The sequence below is a fragment of the Dipodomys merriami genome, unplaced genomic scaffold (genome assembly GCF_024711535.1).
Source record: "Dipodomys merriami isolate MVZ:Mamm:240054 unplaced genomic scaffold, mDipMer1.0.p SCAF_3, whole genome shotgun sequence".
NCBI classification, from domain to species: Eukaryota; Metazoa; Chordata; class Mammalia; order Rodentia; family Heteromyidae; genus Dipodomys; species Dipodomys merriami.
In genome coordinates this window covers 82,864,844-82,883,807 of record NW_027204492.1, presented here as the reverse complement: position 1 = coordinate 82,883,807, position 18,964 = coordinate 82,864,844, and the positions used below count along the sequence as shown (strand labels likewise).

General features: G+C 46.8%; 1 protein-coding gene across 4 annotated transcripts in view; it reads right to left on the bottom strand.

The window, feature by feature from the left end:
• Iqsec2 (IQ motif and Sec7 domain ArfGEF 2) overlaps nucleotides 1-18,964 on the bottom strand; it is a 105,012-nt gene that overhangs the window by 51,762 nt on the left and 34,286 nt on the right. For 3 of the 4 annotated variants that reach the window (XM_070040436.1, XM_070040438.1, XM_070040435.1), the window contains exon 2: nucleotides 17,471-17,500. In XM_070040436.1, coding sequence (XP_069896537.1) covers nucleotides 17,471-17,500 — 30 coding nt within the window. Of the gene's footprint in view, nucleotides 1-3,321; nucleotides 3,418-17,470; nucleotides 17,501-18,964 lie in introns of all 4 variants that reach the window. The other variant, XM_070040437.1, reaches the window with a different exon arrangement.

Sequence of the window (18,964 nt, the reverse complement as noted above, 5' to 3'; positions counted from 1 at the left end):
TTCTTGATATGTACTTGATAATTACCTTTGCTTCTGATTAAAAAAAACAACCTCTTTACCATGTTAAGGTAGTTTCAGTGATTCCTAGTTTACTGTATTAGTTATCTGCTACTGTCCAATAAATTACTCCATTATAGTGAGGGAACAGGCTTGCAATTTATTGGATCACTTTTTCAGTGTTTATCGAGCTGATTACATGATCTTTTCTCTGTAATCTCTTAATGTAATAAATGATAATAACAGGTCATTCTAACCTAGAAATGATTCACTTTCAGTGTAATTTTTCCTTATAAACTTAACTAAAAAATAAATAAATTACAAAACAGACTCTGTGTGTGTGCATATGCGGGCGTGTGCTACTCCTGGGGCTTGAACTCAGGGCCTGTGTGCTATCCTTGAGCTGTTTTGTTTTGTTTCTGCTCAAGGCTAGCACTTTACCACTTGAGTCACAGCTCCAATTCTGGCTTTTGGGGGGGCTTAATTGAAGATAAGAGTCTCATGGACTTTCCTACCTGGGCTGGCTTTCAGCTGCAATTCTCAGATTTCAGCCTCCTGAGTAGCTAGGATTACAAACATGGGTCATCGGTGCTGGGCTGGTATATTCTTGTAATACTTTGAGGTAGTCCATTTCATAATGGTATTTAAAATATTTGATACAGACTGAAGTGTGGCTCAAGTAGTAGAGCACTTGAGTTCAATTCCTTACTGGGGAAAACCCCAACTTTCTATACTAAGCATGGTGGCATGCACCTATAACTGTACATCCTCAGGGGGCTAAAGCAGAGAGATTATAAGTTCTAAACTAGCCTGGGCAAATATATTTAGCAAAATTTTGTTTTAATATAAAGTAAAAAGGGGTGAGGAAGGAGCTAAGTAGCTAAGCCTAGTGTGCATGAGGTACTTAGTTCAATTTCTAATACAAATAAATGAATAAATATTAGTTGCTTTATTCATATGTGAGATGTAGCTATAGTTAGTTTTTTAGTATTTTTCTGGAGTTGTCCCTGTGTGTGTGTGTGCATGTACATGCCCGTGCACACGCACGCGCGCGCGCACACACACACACACACACACACACACACACACGGTGATTGCTGTCTCTTAGCTTTTTCCCTCAAGGCTGATGATCTACCATCTGAGTCACACCTCCACTTCTGCCTTTTTTTTGTAGTTAATTGGAGCTGAGCCTCATAGACTTTCCTGATAGGGCTGGCTTTTAACCATGATCCTCAGATGTCCTCCTATGTAGCTATGATTTCAGGCATGAGCTATTGTTGCCTGGCTTTATTTCTGTTTTCTTTAAGTAGTTGTACAGAGGGTTTTCAATCCACATGTTAGTTTATTATTACAACGCATTTTGATCAATGTCATCCCTTGGTTTTTGTTTTTGTTTGTTGTTTGTTTTAGAGGTGCTGGGGATCAAACCCAGGGCCTTGTATATACTAGGACAGAACTTGTATCACTGACTTACATCTCTGATTTATTGTTTTACAGGCTAGCCTAGTACTCCAAGAGTCAAGTGAACTCCCCATTTCAGCCTCCCAAATAGCTGGTACTATAGGTATGTACCACTGTATCGCTAGTCACTGGTCTTATATAATGAACTGGAAATACATTCACATTTTCCTATGATCTGATCTTTCCAGTTTGATAGAACTTTTCAGAATATCAACAGGACCTGGCATTATTTCTGAGAACATTTTTTAAATCACCTTTTCCATTTTTTTCCCTAAATTTTTCCATGATTCAAGTTTTCTGCCCCATCTCTAGGTCATTTTTTTTTCTTTTACCTTTTACTTTTTGCCGGTCCTGGGGCTTGATCTCTGGGCCTGGATGCTACCCCTGAGATGTTTTTGCTCAAGGCTAGCACTCTACCATTTGAGCTACTTTGGGCTTTTTCTGAGTAGTTTACTGTAGATAAGAGTCTCATTGGGGCTGGGAAGGTAGCTCAGTGGTAGAGCATTTGCCTTGCAGGCATGAGGCCCTAGGTTCGATCCTCAGCACCATATAAGCAGAAAAAAAAAAAGCTGGAAGTGGCGCTGTGGCTCAAGTGGTAGAGTGCTAGCCTTGAGCTGGAGAGCTGAAGGACAGCGCCCAGGCCCAGAGTTCAGGCCCACGACCAGATCCCCCCTCCCCCCCAAAAAAAGAGTCTCATGGACTTTCCTGCTCGGGCTAGCTTCAAACAGCAATCTTCAAATCTCAGCCTCCTGAGTGGCTAGTATTATTGGCATGAGCCACTTGCTCATGGCTCTAGGTCATTTTAGTAATGTATATTTTCCTAGAAAATTGTCAAGTTTATCTAGCTTTTCACTTCTATTGGTATAAAAGTATCCAAAGCATTTTCTTATCTCTTTTGTAATCTCCTCAGAATTGATTGTCTACTTAACATTTTTTCACCTTTCTGTCATACCTTCCAGATGATGGTCTGCATAGTTTGCTGGTCTTTTCAAAATCTACACATTTATCAAAACTTTATCTTTCTATTTCACTAATTTCTAGGTATATCTATAGTAATTGGTTTATTGTGTTTTCTTTTTGTTTCTTTTCTAGTTTCTTTTTTTGTTTTTTGTTTTGTTTTGTTTTGTCAGTCGTGGGCCTTGAACTCTGGGCCTGAGCGCTGTCCCTCAGCTCTTCAGCTCAAGGCTAGCGCTCTACCACTTGAGCCACAGCGCCACTTCCTCTTTTCTAGTTTCTTAAGTGGACTAAGCAATTTGTTTAATGTAACTAGTCTTGTTGTCTGATAAAAAGCACGGATGACAGTACATTTTCCTCTAGAACTCTCATAGTAATACTCTCAGTGAGGACAGCCATTCTACACAGTCCATGAATTTCATTGTTATTTCAATTTAACAGGAGTATTTGTAAACTTACAAAGAGGGGGGGGTGGAAAGGGAAAGGTCTAGCCCTTTTGATATTGTTGTATTTCTAATTAACTTGGAAATAATGTTCTCAGAAGGTGTGGGCAGATTCTTCCCTCAGCTTAAACACCCTTTCCTAGTCTATATACAACTGGCAAACTCCTATTCATCCCTCAGAACAGCTCAAATGTCACATAGTCTTGGACCAACCACTCCAGATTTGGGAGGGGGGGGGTAGATCTCTAACAGAGGAGTTCTTCAAGGAATGATAAACTACAAATAGGTTTTGAATGTCTTCTTTGCTCTCCTGACCTAATCTCACAGGCACTCCACTCAGACATTCAGCCAGCCACTCCACAGTCACAGCAGGGGCTAAGGGACATGGGGGAGGGGTCTGGCAAAGATAGTTGCATATTTTTCTGGTAGGGGGAGGGGCTGGGGGAAGGATGGGTCTAGCTCTTACCTGCTCTCTGCCAGCCTGCCTGAGGGGGTAAGCTTCATGGAGTCAAGGACCTGAGTAGGACAGCAATACTGGTGTAGAGTATGAGACGCTGTGGACCTGAGAGACAGCAAGAGACAGAGAGAGAAAGAGACAGAGAGAGACAGGGAGGGAGGGGGAAGATTGGGTGGGCCATGGGGACCAGGAGGTAAGAGTAGGGAAGGGGAAAGAGGGAAGGCTGAAAGGAATAGAAGATAGGGGATGGAAGAGGAGAGGGAGGAGACAAATCGAAGAGGAAGGTAAGATAGGAAAGGAAGGAGGGAGAGAAAGGAAGAGAAGGAGGAAGGGAAGAAGGAAGGAGTTAGGAAAGGATGGAGAGGGAGGAGAAGGAAGGAAAAAGGCAGGGAGGGAGGGAGGGAGGGAGGGAGGAAAGGAGGAAGGAAGGAAGGAAGGAAGGAAGGAAGGAAGGAAGGAAGGAAGGAAGGAAGGAAGGAAGGAAGGAAGAAAAAAAGAAAAAACCACAAAGTCAAGAAAGAGAGGACGGCACTCGAACCACATACAGAACACAATGACAACAGGGGGCAGTAGAGACAAGAGCCAGTCTGGGCCTCCTGTGTTCCAGGTGACTCCATGGGGCTGGGCCACTGAGAGACGCTGGGACACCACAGCAGGGAAGGGGGGAGGGAGCCCTCCTCACACCAGACGCCACAGGGATAGGGAGGAGGGGAAGAGGAAAAGGGATGAAAGAGAAGGGAAAGATTTAGGGGAAGGGGGGAGACTCTGCTTCCAAAAGACCCCTCACAGGAAGGAAGGGAGCATGGAGGGAAGAGGCTCTGGCCCCAAAGAAGAGGAACCCGGTGGGCGGAAGGCAGGTGACACTGAAGGAGCAGAGGGAGAGAGACAGAGAAAGGGAAAGGGACAGAGAGTGTGAGAGACAGAGGAAGAGGAAGACAGAGTATGGGTAAGACAAAAGACACAGAGAGAGGACAGGGAGAGGCAGAGAGTGCCCGAGCAAAGGAGGGGCAAGGGTGGAGGAGGCTGACACGGTCTCAGTGGTCTAGGTGACAGGATAGGACTCAGGGCTGAGTGGGTGGGTGGGTGGGTGGTACCCAGGCAAGGCAGAGGATAGGGTGGTTCCAAGCAGGAGTCTTTTGCTTCCAAGGCCAGTGTTGCCTCCACCCCACCCCCTCCAGCCCCACCCCAAGGCAGGGTCCCACACTCCACCCCTCTATACCCCCCCACTCCACCCACCCTTAGTGCAGGGTCCAAAGGCCCCCTCATCTCCTTTCCCACCTCCTGCTTTCTCCCATGATTAAAGTCCAGAGAATGGCAAGAGGGAGGAGGAGGGACAGACAAGGAAAAAATCTTAAGGGCCTGGTCCTGCCCTACAGCACAGTGCAGCTGCCAGGGACTGACTTCAAGCCGGCCAGCCCATCTTCCACAAGCTCCTGAAGAGGCAGGCTGTGGTCTGGCCCATCCAAGAGCCCCAGTAGAAGTTAGGAAGTAGTCTACAGGTCAGGTCACAGTTCTCGACTCACTTGCTGCAAATTTGAAGATGCCCAAATCTTAGACTTTTACAGAGAATCTCTGAATCTGAGACTTCTTGTCCCAGGCACTGGCATATCATCATCATCATCATCACCACCACCACCATCACCACCACTACCACCACCATCATCATCAACATGAGTGACTGTTTCAAGTACCACTCTATGCCAGTCACCAGCCCAAGTTCCTGACTTGAAATCTCATCAAATCTGAGCCCCAAAGAACCTTAGGGCTGCTGGAATGTTGGCATCCAGAGAATCTCAGCAGCTGGAGCCCCACAGTACCTGCTGTGCCTGCCAGACTAGCATGCCAGGGCAGTTGCCAGGTTCAACCCCACAGGTCACAGACTGTGTTGCTTGGGACTCAAATGTGCTTCCAGACCTGGGCTCCCAGATGTCCACCGGCTCACCCATGGAGCCAGCTCCCTCTCCTCCTAAGCTGAAGGCCTTCAAGAGTATAAAAAGGGAGAGAGGAACCAGGAAGCCAGGAGGGTGCTGAATCAGCAAGCCTGGGCACTTGGGCCAGGCCTGGGCAGGAAGGGAGGGGATCAGGCGGCCAGGGCCCAGGTTCCTACCTGCTGCTCCTCCCAAGGGGTTCCATGGGTCTGGACCTGTCCCAGGGTCAGGCCCCCCCCAGGCCCGCTGGTGTCTCCACCGCTGGTGTCACCATCCCCCTCCTCCCCAGTCCTTCCCTAGAAGGAGGAACCAAGGAGGCGGGGCCAGGCATGCTGGGCTGCAGGCCAGGCCACAAAGGCAAACTTTGTTCCTTCCCCATTCCCCCAGGAGGGCCTGGAACTTCTCTTAAGAGGAAGGGAAGCTCACAGTCACTCCTCAGAACTAAACCTAAGTGCAACACTAAGGGAATGTTCCCAAGCAACTTGTCCCACCCTGACAACTTTGTGTCACTATGCCTATTCTCCTGTGGGGAAAATTGAGAGGTTTAGTATTAGTGGCAGAACCCCATGATGAAGAACTAGTTTGGCTGTTCCCAAATGAAATCTACCCCTCTCAGCCATATCCCTACTTTAGAAACCCTCTCAGTAGAAGCTTTGCACAAACACCTTCCCATGAGGATTAGAGAGTACTTTTAGAAAGTGTCCTGGGATACTCCATAGCAAATAAAATTCAAACCATCCATTTGGGGATTATCAAGATGGAGCCTTGGCCAATGTTCCTTATCACTGCAATAAGCTCTCAGCCCTTTTTCTGTGTTGTTTTTCTAAAATGTAGCTGACAAAAATGATCCCTGAAAAGGTCAAATCAAAAGACAGGTCGTTTATAATTGAGCAAGGCCTGGTTCTGCAGATGGGAGCAATGGAGGCTTGGAAAGGAGCAGAGTGTCACTCACATCCACACAGCCTGTCAGATCCAGGTGCCCTGGCTCCCTGCTGACCTCCCCCAGTACATTCTGTCCTCCCTCTGGGTGGCACTGGAGAAAGGAGAGAATTGTTAGGGTCAGAGAGATGCAGGTCTCCTGAAGAGGACCACTGATCCAGCTCAGGGAATCCTATCTTTTTAGTGCTCTAGAATCTAGGCCCCTGGCTGTTTCGAGCAGAAGGCAGCCCTGGGAGGGGCCAGGGGGGCAATGATCTAGAAGGAATAGGAGCTGACAGGCAACAAGCCAGCCTTCCTGCCTCCCTGCCGGGGGCAGCTGGTTCATCTGAAGTAAGCCAAAGCTGTGGAACAAGAGAGGCCCTCCAGACCACCACAAGGTTGGCATCTATGGGCCCTCTGTGGCCTCTTCTCCCTCTGCCCACTTCCTAATGCCTGGCTCTCAGGGCTCTGGCCTCTGCCCCTGCTTTGTTTATTCCTTAAACAAGCTCTCAGGTCCCCCTTAACCAAGCTGGGCTGCTATCACAGCAGCTTCTCCTTGAACTCATTTGTAGGTATTTCATAAGAGTGGAACCTCTGGCCCAGATCTCCCTCTTGGCTTGGCTGGGATTGAGAGACAAAAATTCAAGTTCTGGCTCAAATGGTGATGTTGTGTGACATCAGGCAACAATTTTACCCCTAGTTTTCCTCTCTGGTAATGCCAAGAACCTCCATTTTGGTGCCTGGCTGAGCTGGGTACAACTTTTTAGGTGTGCAGCCCCTCTGAAACTGTTCGTCTGTGAATGGGGAGTGGCAATCACCATCTCACAGGCTCTTGTTAGGGTTCAGTGAAACCAGGTGTGCCATGATGAGTCTCAGTAGCTCATGCCTGCGATCTTAGCTACTCAGAAGGTTGAGATCTAAGGATTGTGGTTCAGAGCCAGCTTAGGTGGAAACTTTTTTTTTGTCAGTTGTAGGGCTTGGAACTCAGGGCCTGGGTGCTGTCCCCCAGCTTTTTTGCTCAAGGCTATATTCCCCCACACACTTTTTGGGGTAGGTCGTGGGGCTTGAACTCTGTGTCTGGGCACTGCCCCTGAGCAATTCAGCTCAAGGTTAACACCCTACCACTTGAGCCATAGTGTCATTTCCAGTTTTCTGGTGGTTAATTGGAGATTTAAGAGTTTCACAGACTTTCCTGCCTGGGCTGGCTTTGAACTGCAATCCTCAGATCTCAGCCTCCTATAAGGCTCTACTCCTTTGAGCCATAGCTCCTCTTCCAGTTTTCTGGTGGTTAATTGGATATAAGCGTCTTCATGGATTTTTCTGTCTGGGCTAGCTTCGAACCATGATCCTCACATCTCAGCATCCTGAGTAGCCAGGATTTCAAGTGTGAGCCACCAGTGCCTGTCTAAGGCAGAAACTCTTATTCCCAATTAACCAGCAAAAAGCCAGAGTGAAGGCAAGTTGCTAATATGGGCAAAAAAAAAGAGTTTATATTTAAGCTCAAGAATCTCACCCTTCTCCCAAGAAAGTGTAGGGAGGCCTGTGAAAAGTCTGGGTTGGTTTCAGGGACAGGAGAAGAATTCTAGGAAAATATACTTTAAGATGTGGCTATTTTTGGAATTTAGACATCTCTAAGCATATTATAGAGAGTCATGTGGATGACCCACCAGGAGATGAAGAAAGGAAAGAATTAAGGGGACTGTTGGGACTTACTGTGGGCCAGGCTCTATGGCAGGTGCAATACAGTAGTGACAAAGGGTAGACAATGCCCTACTCTTAGGAAGAGTCTATCCACGTGAGCGTAAACAAACATCCTATTCAAGTGAAGACAGTAAGGGGGTAGTATTCTAGGAAGAGGAAAGGACCTGAGCAAAGAGGCCAATGTGACTGGGTGAAAAATGCAAAGAGGACAGATGTGAGACTAGAGATGCAGGCAGAATCTATCTTACAGAGCCTTAGAGACCACAATAAGAATCTCTTTCCTTATTACTAAGAGCTGTTTGGAAGGCTGTGCTTCAGATAGGTATTGGAGAAAGTTTCTCTGAAACTCTTGGAATTATAAGAACAATATTGATTTCTACCGTGGGAATGTGAAACTCTAGTTTTTATCAGATCCTCAGGTAGCAACTCCAATTGGTAGGGAAGCTTCTTATATGATCCCATGCATAGTAAGTGAGCTAATGGCAAGCATTTTATAATCTTCTGTGTCCAAGCCCCCATCTTCTGTCTCCAGCAAATCTCAGCCATCCACCATTTTGTTTTGAGATAGTCTCACTGTGTATCTCAAACTGGCCTTGAGCTTCTGATCTTCCTCTCTCAGCCTCCCAATGCTGGGATTGCAAGTATATACTACCATGCTTGTATGCTTCCCATCTTCAATCTGTGCTTCACCCAGACAAAAGTGCTTGTAATTCTCGGCTCCACACTGCTTCTTCCTGCCTCATCTTTACCTGTGTTGTCCCTCTGGGTCCCCACAGCCACTTCTCTACCTGGCCAGCTCCCCATCATTCTTCAAAAGCCAATCAGAGGTTATCCTCTCTGGGAACCTGCCCTATCCTACCCGGGGGAGGATGCAGAGTGGCTTACCTCCTTGGTGTCTTTGTACCCTGCTTTTCTTTCATAACTGTCTGTTCACATGCTCATTGCCTCTTTTTTTGCCAGTCGTGGGGCCTGAACTCTGGGCCTGGGCGCTGTCCCTCAGCTCTTCAGCTCAAGGCTAGCACTCTACCACTTGAGCCACAGCACCACTTCCAGCTTTTTCTGCTTATGTGGTGCTGAAGAATTGAACCTAGGGCCTCATGCATGCAAGGCCAGCACTCTACCACTGAGCCACCTTCCCAGTCCTCATTGCTTCTTCTTGACTGGAAGCTCTGTGAGATCTGGGGGGTCTTGTGTTACTCATCCCAATGCTCCCAGCACCCAGCACTGGGCTTTCCTAGTCACACTTATTGATGGGAAAGAGCTGATATGTAGAGGTGGGAGCTGCAAGATGGACCAGTGGACACTAGAGGGCACTGCAGCCAATGGAATCCTGTGTAAATGCTGGCCTTAAACCATACAGGTGTCTCCAGGAGCCCAGGAAACACAAAACCAGTGCTGCTGCATCCTGCACCATCCCTGTTCTGGGTCTAACTGACAAAGGCTCCAGTTCCAGCCTCCTAATATACCTTCTAACCATTCCTGACCCAGTCTAATGATAGCTCCATCCCACTGTATAAAAGTTCCTCAAAAACACAAGTGTGTCAGACACCCCTCCCAAGCTGTAGCCTTCAAAACTATTCACTGCATTTCACTCCAGCGTGACTCACTATCCTCTGGATAACTTATACTCACCCTCTAGGTTTCAGCTTGGATGTCAGCTTAGAGAAGCCTATCTGGCCCTCAGGGCTGGGTTGGGTAGGCCTCCATGGTGCTCCCATGGCACCTTACACCTCCCTTATAATTGTGGGTAATTGTCTGTTTCCTGGCCAGACAGTGGATCAGAGAAGGATCCATCACTCTATTTTTCACTATCCTATTAACCACATCATATCAGCAGCTACTAATATGAACAAAAATTTTGCTTGAATGAAAGAATAAAAGAATAAATAGATGGATACTTTGGGCAAGTCACTTTCCCCTTTAGGTGTTTATTTCCTGACCTGTAAACCACTCTAACTTGGAAGGATGGTCACAAGAATTAAAGATACCATGTTTCAAGTGTTCCCAAATGCCATTTGAAATCTTGTACACATTTTCTGAACCAAAGAAATGATTAATATTTTGAACAATAAAAACAAAGTGGGAGGAGGGGTTGGAGGAAACTTGCCTTGAGCCCGAAATTCTCTCTCTTTCCCTTAGCCTTACCATTTGTACACAGAAGATGGCTTTAGCAGTCATAATAAAATGAACATTTTTGAGCCAGGCACCAGTGGCTCATGCCTGTAATCCCAGCTACTCAGGAGGCTAAGATCTGAGGATTTCAGTTCAAAGCTAGCTTAAGAAGAAAAGTATGGAAGATTCTTTATCTCTAACCAGCAAAAGGGCAGAAGTGGAGCCATGGCTCAAGTGGTAGAGTGCCAGCCCTGAGTGAAAAAGCTAAAGGAGAGTTCCATAGCCCTAAGTTCAAGCCCTAGTACCAACACACACCAACACACACACACAAAATAAAACAGCATTTTTTGTTAAAAACCACACACACACACACACACACACACACACACGCACACACACACACACACACACACACACACACACACACACACACACAGCACCTATTGTGTGCCATGCCAGAAACCAGAGGACCCTAGGAAGTAATGAAGAGACTCTGGCTGGCCTGGAAAATGCGAGGCCAGGGCCAAGACCAAGGCCAGAGCTATGAGCATCTCCCTTGCATCTAACACCATTCATTACTGGCATAGCTTGTTCCTAACTCTTTACTCATAGGTGAAGACTTGTCTAAGAGGTCATTAATTCTCTCTGTAATTAATGTAAAAACTGCAGGGTTTGTGTTAATGGAAAAGTAAGCTCAAGCGTCAAGCTGATAATATTGATCATGTGTGCTTATAATTATATACTATAAATAACTATAAATTCAGTCACCACACTTAATAAAACAGAAAAAAAATCTGAAGGATTTAAGAACTTGGTAGCAGTTAGTTGTTCTGAGGCTATGAAAACCACCACAGACCAGTTGCAATGATAATATCCACTGAATGTTGAAAACAGCATAATATCTTGAGCACAAAATCAGGGACAGCACCCAGGCCCTGAGTTCAAGACCCAGTACTGGCACCAAAAAATGGCAGAAGGTAAGAGGTCTAGGCAGCTCATTTATAGAGCAGATGCTTAGTAGGTACAAGGCTGTGGGTTCAACTACCAGCACTATATACAAAACAATGAAAAAGGGGGACAGTTTTAGATAAAACAATGTCTTGTTTTGTTCACGGTGTTTGGGATTTTTTTGATGGTGATAATATTTGAAGTTGGAGCCTCATATGTGCTAGGCAGGTGCTTTTACTGCTGAGCTCTGCCTCCAAGCCAAACCAGCGTGTTTTGATACAAGAACATGGAACTTGAAAACATCGTTAGCAAAGGTCACCTTGCACTAAACTGGAAACAAAGTTTGTGATCAGGCAATCTTAGCCATCATGGAGCTTTGAGTGTCCCATCCCCAAGCTCTGGCCTCACTTTTGTGTGCATAAAATCTATGCTCACTGTAGAACACCAACTGCTGAGTGTTTTATTTTTCAATTCTCACTTCACTTCTAAGAGAAACCATTCCTCCTTGCTGCCCCTTGCTGCCTTGTGTTATCACAGGCTGGACAGAAATCACCGCAGTCAGATGGAGATGGCCTCTGAAGCTGGAAGGTCACAGAGCTCCCAGGTTGGTGGATATGGTAGAGTGTGTGACAGAAAAGAAAGTCCATCCAGAGAGAGGAATCAGTGAAAAAGAGATGGCAGGAACCAGGAAACCTGGGAGAGATGCAGAGAGAGAAAGAGAGGACCCATGGGCCTGGGAGATACAGAAACCAAGAGAGTAATACAGGTCCTTGACTTTCCAGTTCTGCATCCAGTTGGCGAGAGGCCTGGCTGTATATTTCATTTACTGTTCTTAGATTCTGTGAGATGTGTCTTCACAATACCCTCCCCCTTTATTCTTGAGGTAGTTGGAGTGGGCTTCTGTTCCCTGCAACAAAATGTACCCAGACTAAGACAAGTGAAAATTGGGAATATAAGTGCAGGGCTTGTATAAGGGAGGAAACTGCATCAGCAACACTTAGGTCAGAGGGGTAAATGCAATTATATGGTATTTGTGTTTGATCACCCCAGAGTTCCCTCATTTCCTGACACTCGCTATCATAGCCACACACTACAGGCACACATGCATGTACAATAAACACCACACACACACACACACACACACACACACACACACACACACACACACACACACACACACACACACACACACACACACACACACACACACACACACACACACCCTGCACTCAGTGACACTCAGAAACAAATACCACAAATACCCGATACATTTCTATGCAGAACTCCCTGATGACATGGCTACAAGCCAACATGCAATGTTGCCCTGCGCTCTTCTCAGCCACACTGACATGGAGCCTCCCTGACATGCAGTGATGCACACCCACATGCATGTACACAGTGGTGCTGCCCGTAAGGCTCAGGGCAGGAGTCGAAGCTTAACTGGGCTCTGCGCAGCCTCCTTCCCCAGCTGCCAAGTGACTCATCCCTGGGGCTGCTAATTAAAGCCAGGACAGAGGGGACAGAGGCAGGGGAGGGGAAAGAGAGGGAAGGCAAGTTTATTTTGGTGCCAACCAGGCTCTCAGCCAGCTTAGGGGTCACCCACTTCCTGGGGCTGGGCCAGGCGGGGGCAAGAGAACACAAAGAGGAAAAGGAGAAGAGGAGCCCTTTGCTCCTTACCCCTCTGGAGCTTCCTAGGAAGGTATTTCCTTTGGGAAAATTATCCTCAATCCCCTTCCCCCTACCTCTTTCTTCCTCTGTTTCATCAGAATCTAGCTCAAAGCCTCTAGACTCTCCTTACACACTGGCTGTCCACCTTGTTATCACACTCCCATCTGGGCCTGCAGAGCTGGCTCATCTGTGTCTATAGCCAATCCAGACTGGAAGCTCCCATGGGTTAGGACCCCGACGGCCTGTTTCTGTCACCCCACAGATCGTCCAATACAAGTCCCTGCACACGCACACGTGTGCATACACACACACACACACACACACACACACACACAAACTTGGCAAATGTTCTGTACACACTTCAGGAATGCAATCAGGTTAACCACAGGATAGTGTGTGTGATCACAAATCTACCTAGACTCTACCTTAACATCTACCATGGAGCAAACTAGCCAAGCTTTCTAAGCCTTTTTACACACGCCCCCTCATCTTTCAAAGAATATATTCCCTATAGGATTATTGTGAAGATGAAATACACTGTTGGGAAAGTATGGACCTAGCATGGTGCCCGGCATAGGAAAGCTTTACTTATCGCTCGGTAAAGTGCAGCTATTACCGTTGCTCATGATGATAAATCGTACCTCCACCTTAGGCTTGGGGTAGCAGCAATTATATAGAGTCAAGTTTAACACCGCCTCATTACATAGTACCCACAGACAAGTCCCTGGAGCTCTTCTAGGTTAAAAGCAGATTACAATATGACATCATCAATGTCTTGAAAAGGATCTGAGCCTGGACAAGTGACTTGTGTGGAACCCAGCTCTCAGAAGTGGCTCAATTCCTAAGGACAGCATGAGGGGCTCAGACTTTTGAAGCCAAAGAAGCCAGTGAGGAAGGAAGCAATCCGAGTGGATAAGCCTATAGGACTGGCAGATAAGTGACCCCAGAACCAGAAAGAATTCAGCAGGCAGTAAATGACAAGGGTCTAGGCAAAGGAAAGAGGTCTAGACAAGGTGGGGTGGCTGGGCTGAGCTAAATAGGAGGCAAAATGAGCAGGATGAATTAAGACACGGCACTCCTAGGACCTGCTGGTATCTTAGTTGTATGAAGGAGGGAGCCACGGAAGGGTTATGAGGTCTCTGTCAACTGAGATTGCCAAGAAAGAATCTTTGAGATTACCTAATCCTAACTCCCGGACAGATGGGGGCACTGAGGCCCAGAGTGGGAGGCCTCCTCTGGGAACAGAGCCAGCAGTAGCTCCTCCTCCCACTTCTCCTCCAGACTGCGGCTCCCGTTGCCATGGGGATGTCCCTGGCTCTGCGGGTGTCAGTGGCTCCCCCACCCCCTCCTTTCTTTCCTAGCAACAGGCCACCTCCTCCAGCTTTCATCCTTGCGTGCCTAGCAACCCTTGCCTGGTCCCTAAGGGCCCCAGAGTTCCAGTCTGGCCCCTCTCTGCCAGCAGAGCCTTGGAGCTCCTGGTTCCCTTTGTGTTCTGGTGAGGGAATTCACCAGGTCCCTCCTGCTCATCACTGTTCAAGTTCTATACTCCACATTTTGTTTTTCCAGCTTGACTCCACAGCACACAACAATGGCTGGGGTTAACAGAAGACTAGATGAGGATGAAGGACACTACTGTCTGTTTGAGCCACTATTTTACGTTGAGCACTGCTTTAAGTTTTCATCCACTCAGAGAAGCAGAATTATCATTTCCCTTTTGCCCAACAGAAACTAAGGACCAGAGAAGCTAAATGAGACTATAAAGAGCATGTAGCTAGGAAGCAGGATCTACTGATAGAGAGCTTTGCGACCTTGAGCCACTGCCAGTCCTTTTCTGGACCTTGGCTTAACGTGTCTTTAGGTGTGACAAGTTCTCTCAGCTCTATGGGCAGTCCAGGCACCTTCCTCTGTCCCCATCCCTCCCCCCATCACCAGATGTTCAGCTCTAATTAGAATCTACGTTTCCTCTGGCACCCAATACTTAGAAGCCTTCAAGCTTAGGCCCTGGGTGGTTTGCAATCCACTTACCCTGCTCAGTACTTGCTGTTCATTTTTCATAGCAGTCCCTCTCCTTACCTTTTAAACCCTTCTCTGTCCACATATACACACACACACATACGTACATACATACATATATTTATTGGATGGATCCAAAGTTCTTGTCCCTTTTTATGCTACAGAGCCCAGCCTCTTTCCAACTTTCCTCAAAAGATGTTTATAAGCCAGACCCTGACTAGCATTCTGAACTTGATCTAGATCTGTTTTCGCTGAACTAACTGCTTTCTCTTTAAATACACCCCTGGCTGCCCTACACATGCTGATATGAAAAGTCAGTCCTGCACAGCCCTGCTCAGGAAGCTCTCCTTGACCCCTAACTGGAGGGAACTGCATAATTAATTAATTAATTAATTAAGACAGTCAGTCATGGGGCTTGAACTCAAGGCCTGGGTGCTGTCGCTGAGCTTTTTTGCTCAAGGCTAGCACTCTACCACGTTGAGCCACAGTGCCAAGTCCAGTTTTCTGGTGATTAATTGGAGATCAGAGTTTCATGAACTTTCCTGATGGAGCTGGCTTTGAACTGGGATCCTCAGATCTCAGCCTCCTGAGTAGCTAGGATTACAGATGTGAGCCACCAGTGCCCAGTGAACTGGAGAATTTATATGTAAGTTCTGAGAGCATCTTCAGAGGACCCCATTTAGCCCTGATTCCATGATTAAGTATCTTCTTACCATTTTGCAAGATCTTGCCCCAAACATGCTACATTTTAGGCCTTCCCCACTGCGTGAGTTTGACCATTACTTCATTGCTTGTACAATCCTCAAGGCCCTTCATAGCTTCTAGACCATGGCCCCAGGATAGATGTCAGGAAGTAAGTCTGAGTAAAACACACTGGCTTTACAGCAGAGAGCCCAAGGTAAGAATAATAGAGATGAGATTCCCCACTGCCTCATTGTTCTTCTTTTTCTAGGCAAGGCATTGATCCTCTTAGAACCCCCTTTTCCTGATCTATAAATCAGAGATCATAATCCATGCCTCACAGGGCTGCTGTGAGTATTAAATAATATCATATTCCAAGTTCTTATCATGTGTGGAATCAATGATAATTGCTATGATCACTAATATTTGGATGATGATGATGATGATTATCTGCAAGTCTGTTGAGAGTTCTAGCAGTGACCATGTGGGCAGTACTCTAGGCTTGGTGCCAAGAAGACCAGGGTTTGAATCCTGGCTTAGCCGTATACTAGTTATAAAACTCTAGGTAAAATCCACAACTGCCCTGAGCCTCAGTTTCCTCAATTACAAAACAATGATGATAAGGCCAGCCCTTGTTTCACCGACAGTGTCACAGAGAGGATCAAAGAAAAGAAATTCTGGCAACTTGTGCCAGTTAGAAAGATACAACATATGTTGGCTTATGACTTATGATTGTGATAGTTACAATTTATGATTATGATCACTATTCAAATCCTTTAAGTGGAAGAATTCTCCTACTGGGAAGAGCTATGAACTACAGAGATAATTTCAATCTGGTCTCTCAACAAGCAGCAGGCACATCATCAGAGATTCCTACTAGAACCCCAGGCTCAGGGTCAGCTCAGGTCACCTTCCTCCAAACCTACAGTGTGACAGTAAGATCCATGTTCCCTTGTTAGACAAGTACATTCCTAAGTGCTAGGACAAGCTGTGCCTGTGCCATACTCCTTGGCAGCATGCCAGGACTAATTGTGCGTTGTCATAAACCCCTTGCCTGGACACTAAGGCTAACTGTGTCCATCACATTCTCCCTGCTGTAATGCTGACATCAGGCTGCAGTCATCTCATAGCCCCAACTTTGGTTCTGGGCATCAGTGTGTTCACCCTGGCCAAGTGTCTATCTGTGTGCTGGAATCCTCTGACCCTAGCCCGTATCTACTGTCTGGATGACAGGATCTACGCTGCTGAATATCGTTGGACAAGCTGTGGTCTACACAAGCAGTTACAACCAAGAGGATATGAGCAAGGACTACACTATAGCCACCAAACTGCTTCAGAAGAAAAGGGATCATCCAGAAGGGGCATTGAGAAGGGAACATTTTTCTATTTATCACAGAGGTACTGTTTATGTCAATGGCTGCCCTGGCTGTGACTATTCCCTGTCCTATGTCTCTAGGCACATCTCATCTCAGACAGCAATCCCAGAATCCTAAGTCTAGATGCTAAGAATGACTGGGCCACATCCTGAGCCCTCATCATTTTCTCTATATTTGACACTTTTGCCTGCATGAAGCTTCTCCTGGGTGAATGCCTGGGGAAGACCCCTACCCCAGTTTACTTCTGATTCCCCAGGTAACAGATGCTCACACCATTAAAACTTACTGAAGCTTGTAAACTTTTAAAATCAAGTGTGCATGTGTGTGCATGCATGCACGCGCGCGCATGCATACACACACACACACACACACTTTCCTTATCACCATCATAGATATTTCTAATGTCTAGAATCTGTCACATCCAAAGTCCATCCAAATCCCGAAACCTAACATCCACCATGCCCTCAGCCTGGGAGGAGAAGATAGAGAGGGTTTCAGGTCCAGAGCTGGCCACTCTGTAGACTGGCTTTCATATCTGGCCTACTCCTATGAGCCCCTGCAATGTTCAACCACACTTCTAAATCAGTAAAGGTCAAAGAGACTGAAGAAGAGTCTTCAACCCTCTCCTCACACCTGCCACATTTACCCTCCCCTCTTACTTCACACCATTCCCACCCCTACCACCAAGAAGGGGAGAACCCTGGAGTTGACCCATACCCCTGCCCATAGATCCCAAAATAACAAAACTGACCCCTGCCCTACCCCAGGCCCTGCCTTATCTCCCAATTACTACTAAAGAAACGAGGTACTGACCTGACAGTTCTGGAATTCTCACCATCAGATCTGAAAGGTAAACAGAGAAAAAAAAAACACAGTTAGCATATGCTCTCTACTCTTCCCCCCCCCCCCATGTAGTGACCTTGAGTACAATGCACAACATGAAAAGGAGAGGGTATTTTTATTCAAGCAGGGAGAATTAGCAAGTGCACAGGCCATGAGATGGTGAGTGCCTAGCCAATCAGGGCAGAGGTGAGGGAAGGAGGAAGACAGGGTGGCTGTGGAGGAGTGAGCAGGGTTAAGAGTGATCAGAGATGATGTCAAAGATGTATCAGGAATCAGTACCATGGGGCCTAAGAGGTTACAGTGAGGAGTGGCCTGAGAAGGAGCCAGCAGCTGTGGGTGGGGCAAAGTCTGAGCCTTAAACACAGAGAGCCCTAAGCTCAGTTATTGGCTAAGCCCAGATATTGGTTCTGCCATTTCCCAGTCCCATGACATGGGCAAGTGAACATCACTTCTTGGAGTCTGAGCCTCAGTCTCCCCATTTTGTAACAGGCTGATCCTCACAGAGCTTTGGGGATGATTAAGTTCTTTGGAGCTCTGTAGACAAATGCCAGGTATTATTAACCACATAGAAGCTTTGCCAACTGCCTGGCCCAACCTGCTTATTTTCCAGATGAAGAGAATGGAGAGGGTAAATGAGTCAGCTGCCAGGTTCCTTTCTACTACATTGGTCTGCCTTCATTGTGAGGCCCCTTCAGGGGCAAAGGAAGGATGAAAGCAGAGTGGAGTTGTGGAAGGCTCTGAGAAGTGAAGGAATGAGTGCACTCTGAACCACTGCTCTCTCCTCTGTTCCTCCTCCCTGAGAAGAATGTGTGCACATATGCCTATCCAAGGGATTGTGTGTGCATATTATATATGCACATGAGTGTACATGCACCTCTGTTAAGGATGTTAGGCCAGAGGAGTTGGCATGTTGGGGGCAGGGAGAGAAGGAAGGAGAACCAGGGATCTTGGAAGTAAAGGAGTATGAAATGCAGCCCTCCTTTTCTCCCTAGTTGTTTTCTTCCACCCTCTTCACCCCAGGACTCAGTCATTCCCTGGCTACACTGTAAAAAATAAAAACACCAAAAAACAGAGATAAACAGATCACAGTCTCTGGCCTCAGAGAGAAAGATGTTACTCTACTTGGTCTGGGGATAGAAGGATCCACCTATATCTACCCTGAGTACCAAATGACAATGGAAGGGAGGAGGATCTTGGGAGAACATTAGTTGAAAAAGTGTATGGAGGTCCCGTCATCAAGGTGGGACCCTGGGGAATGGGTGAGTACAGCGCTTCCAGTTTGACTTCTGATTAGCCATATTATGTGATCTGGGGAAAGTCACTCTACTACGTGGAGCCTCAACTTTTTCACTGAGTAAAAAAGGGTTGGTGTGAGGGCTGTAGTGAGAATCCCTCTCCCTCTTTATGGAGTAAGTGTGCCTGGCACACCACAGTCCAGGCTCAGCTCGTGACAGTACTACCAAT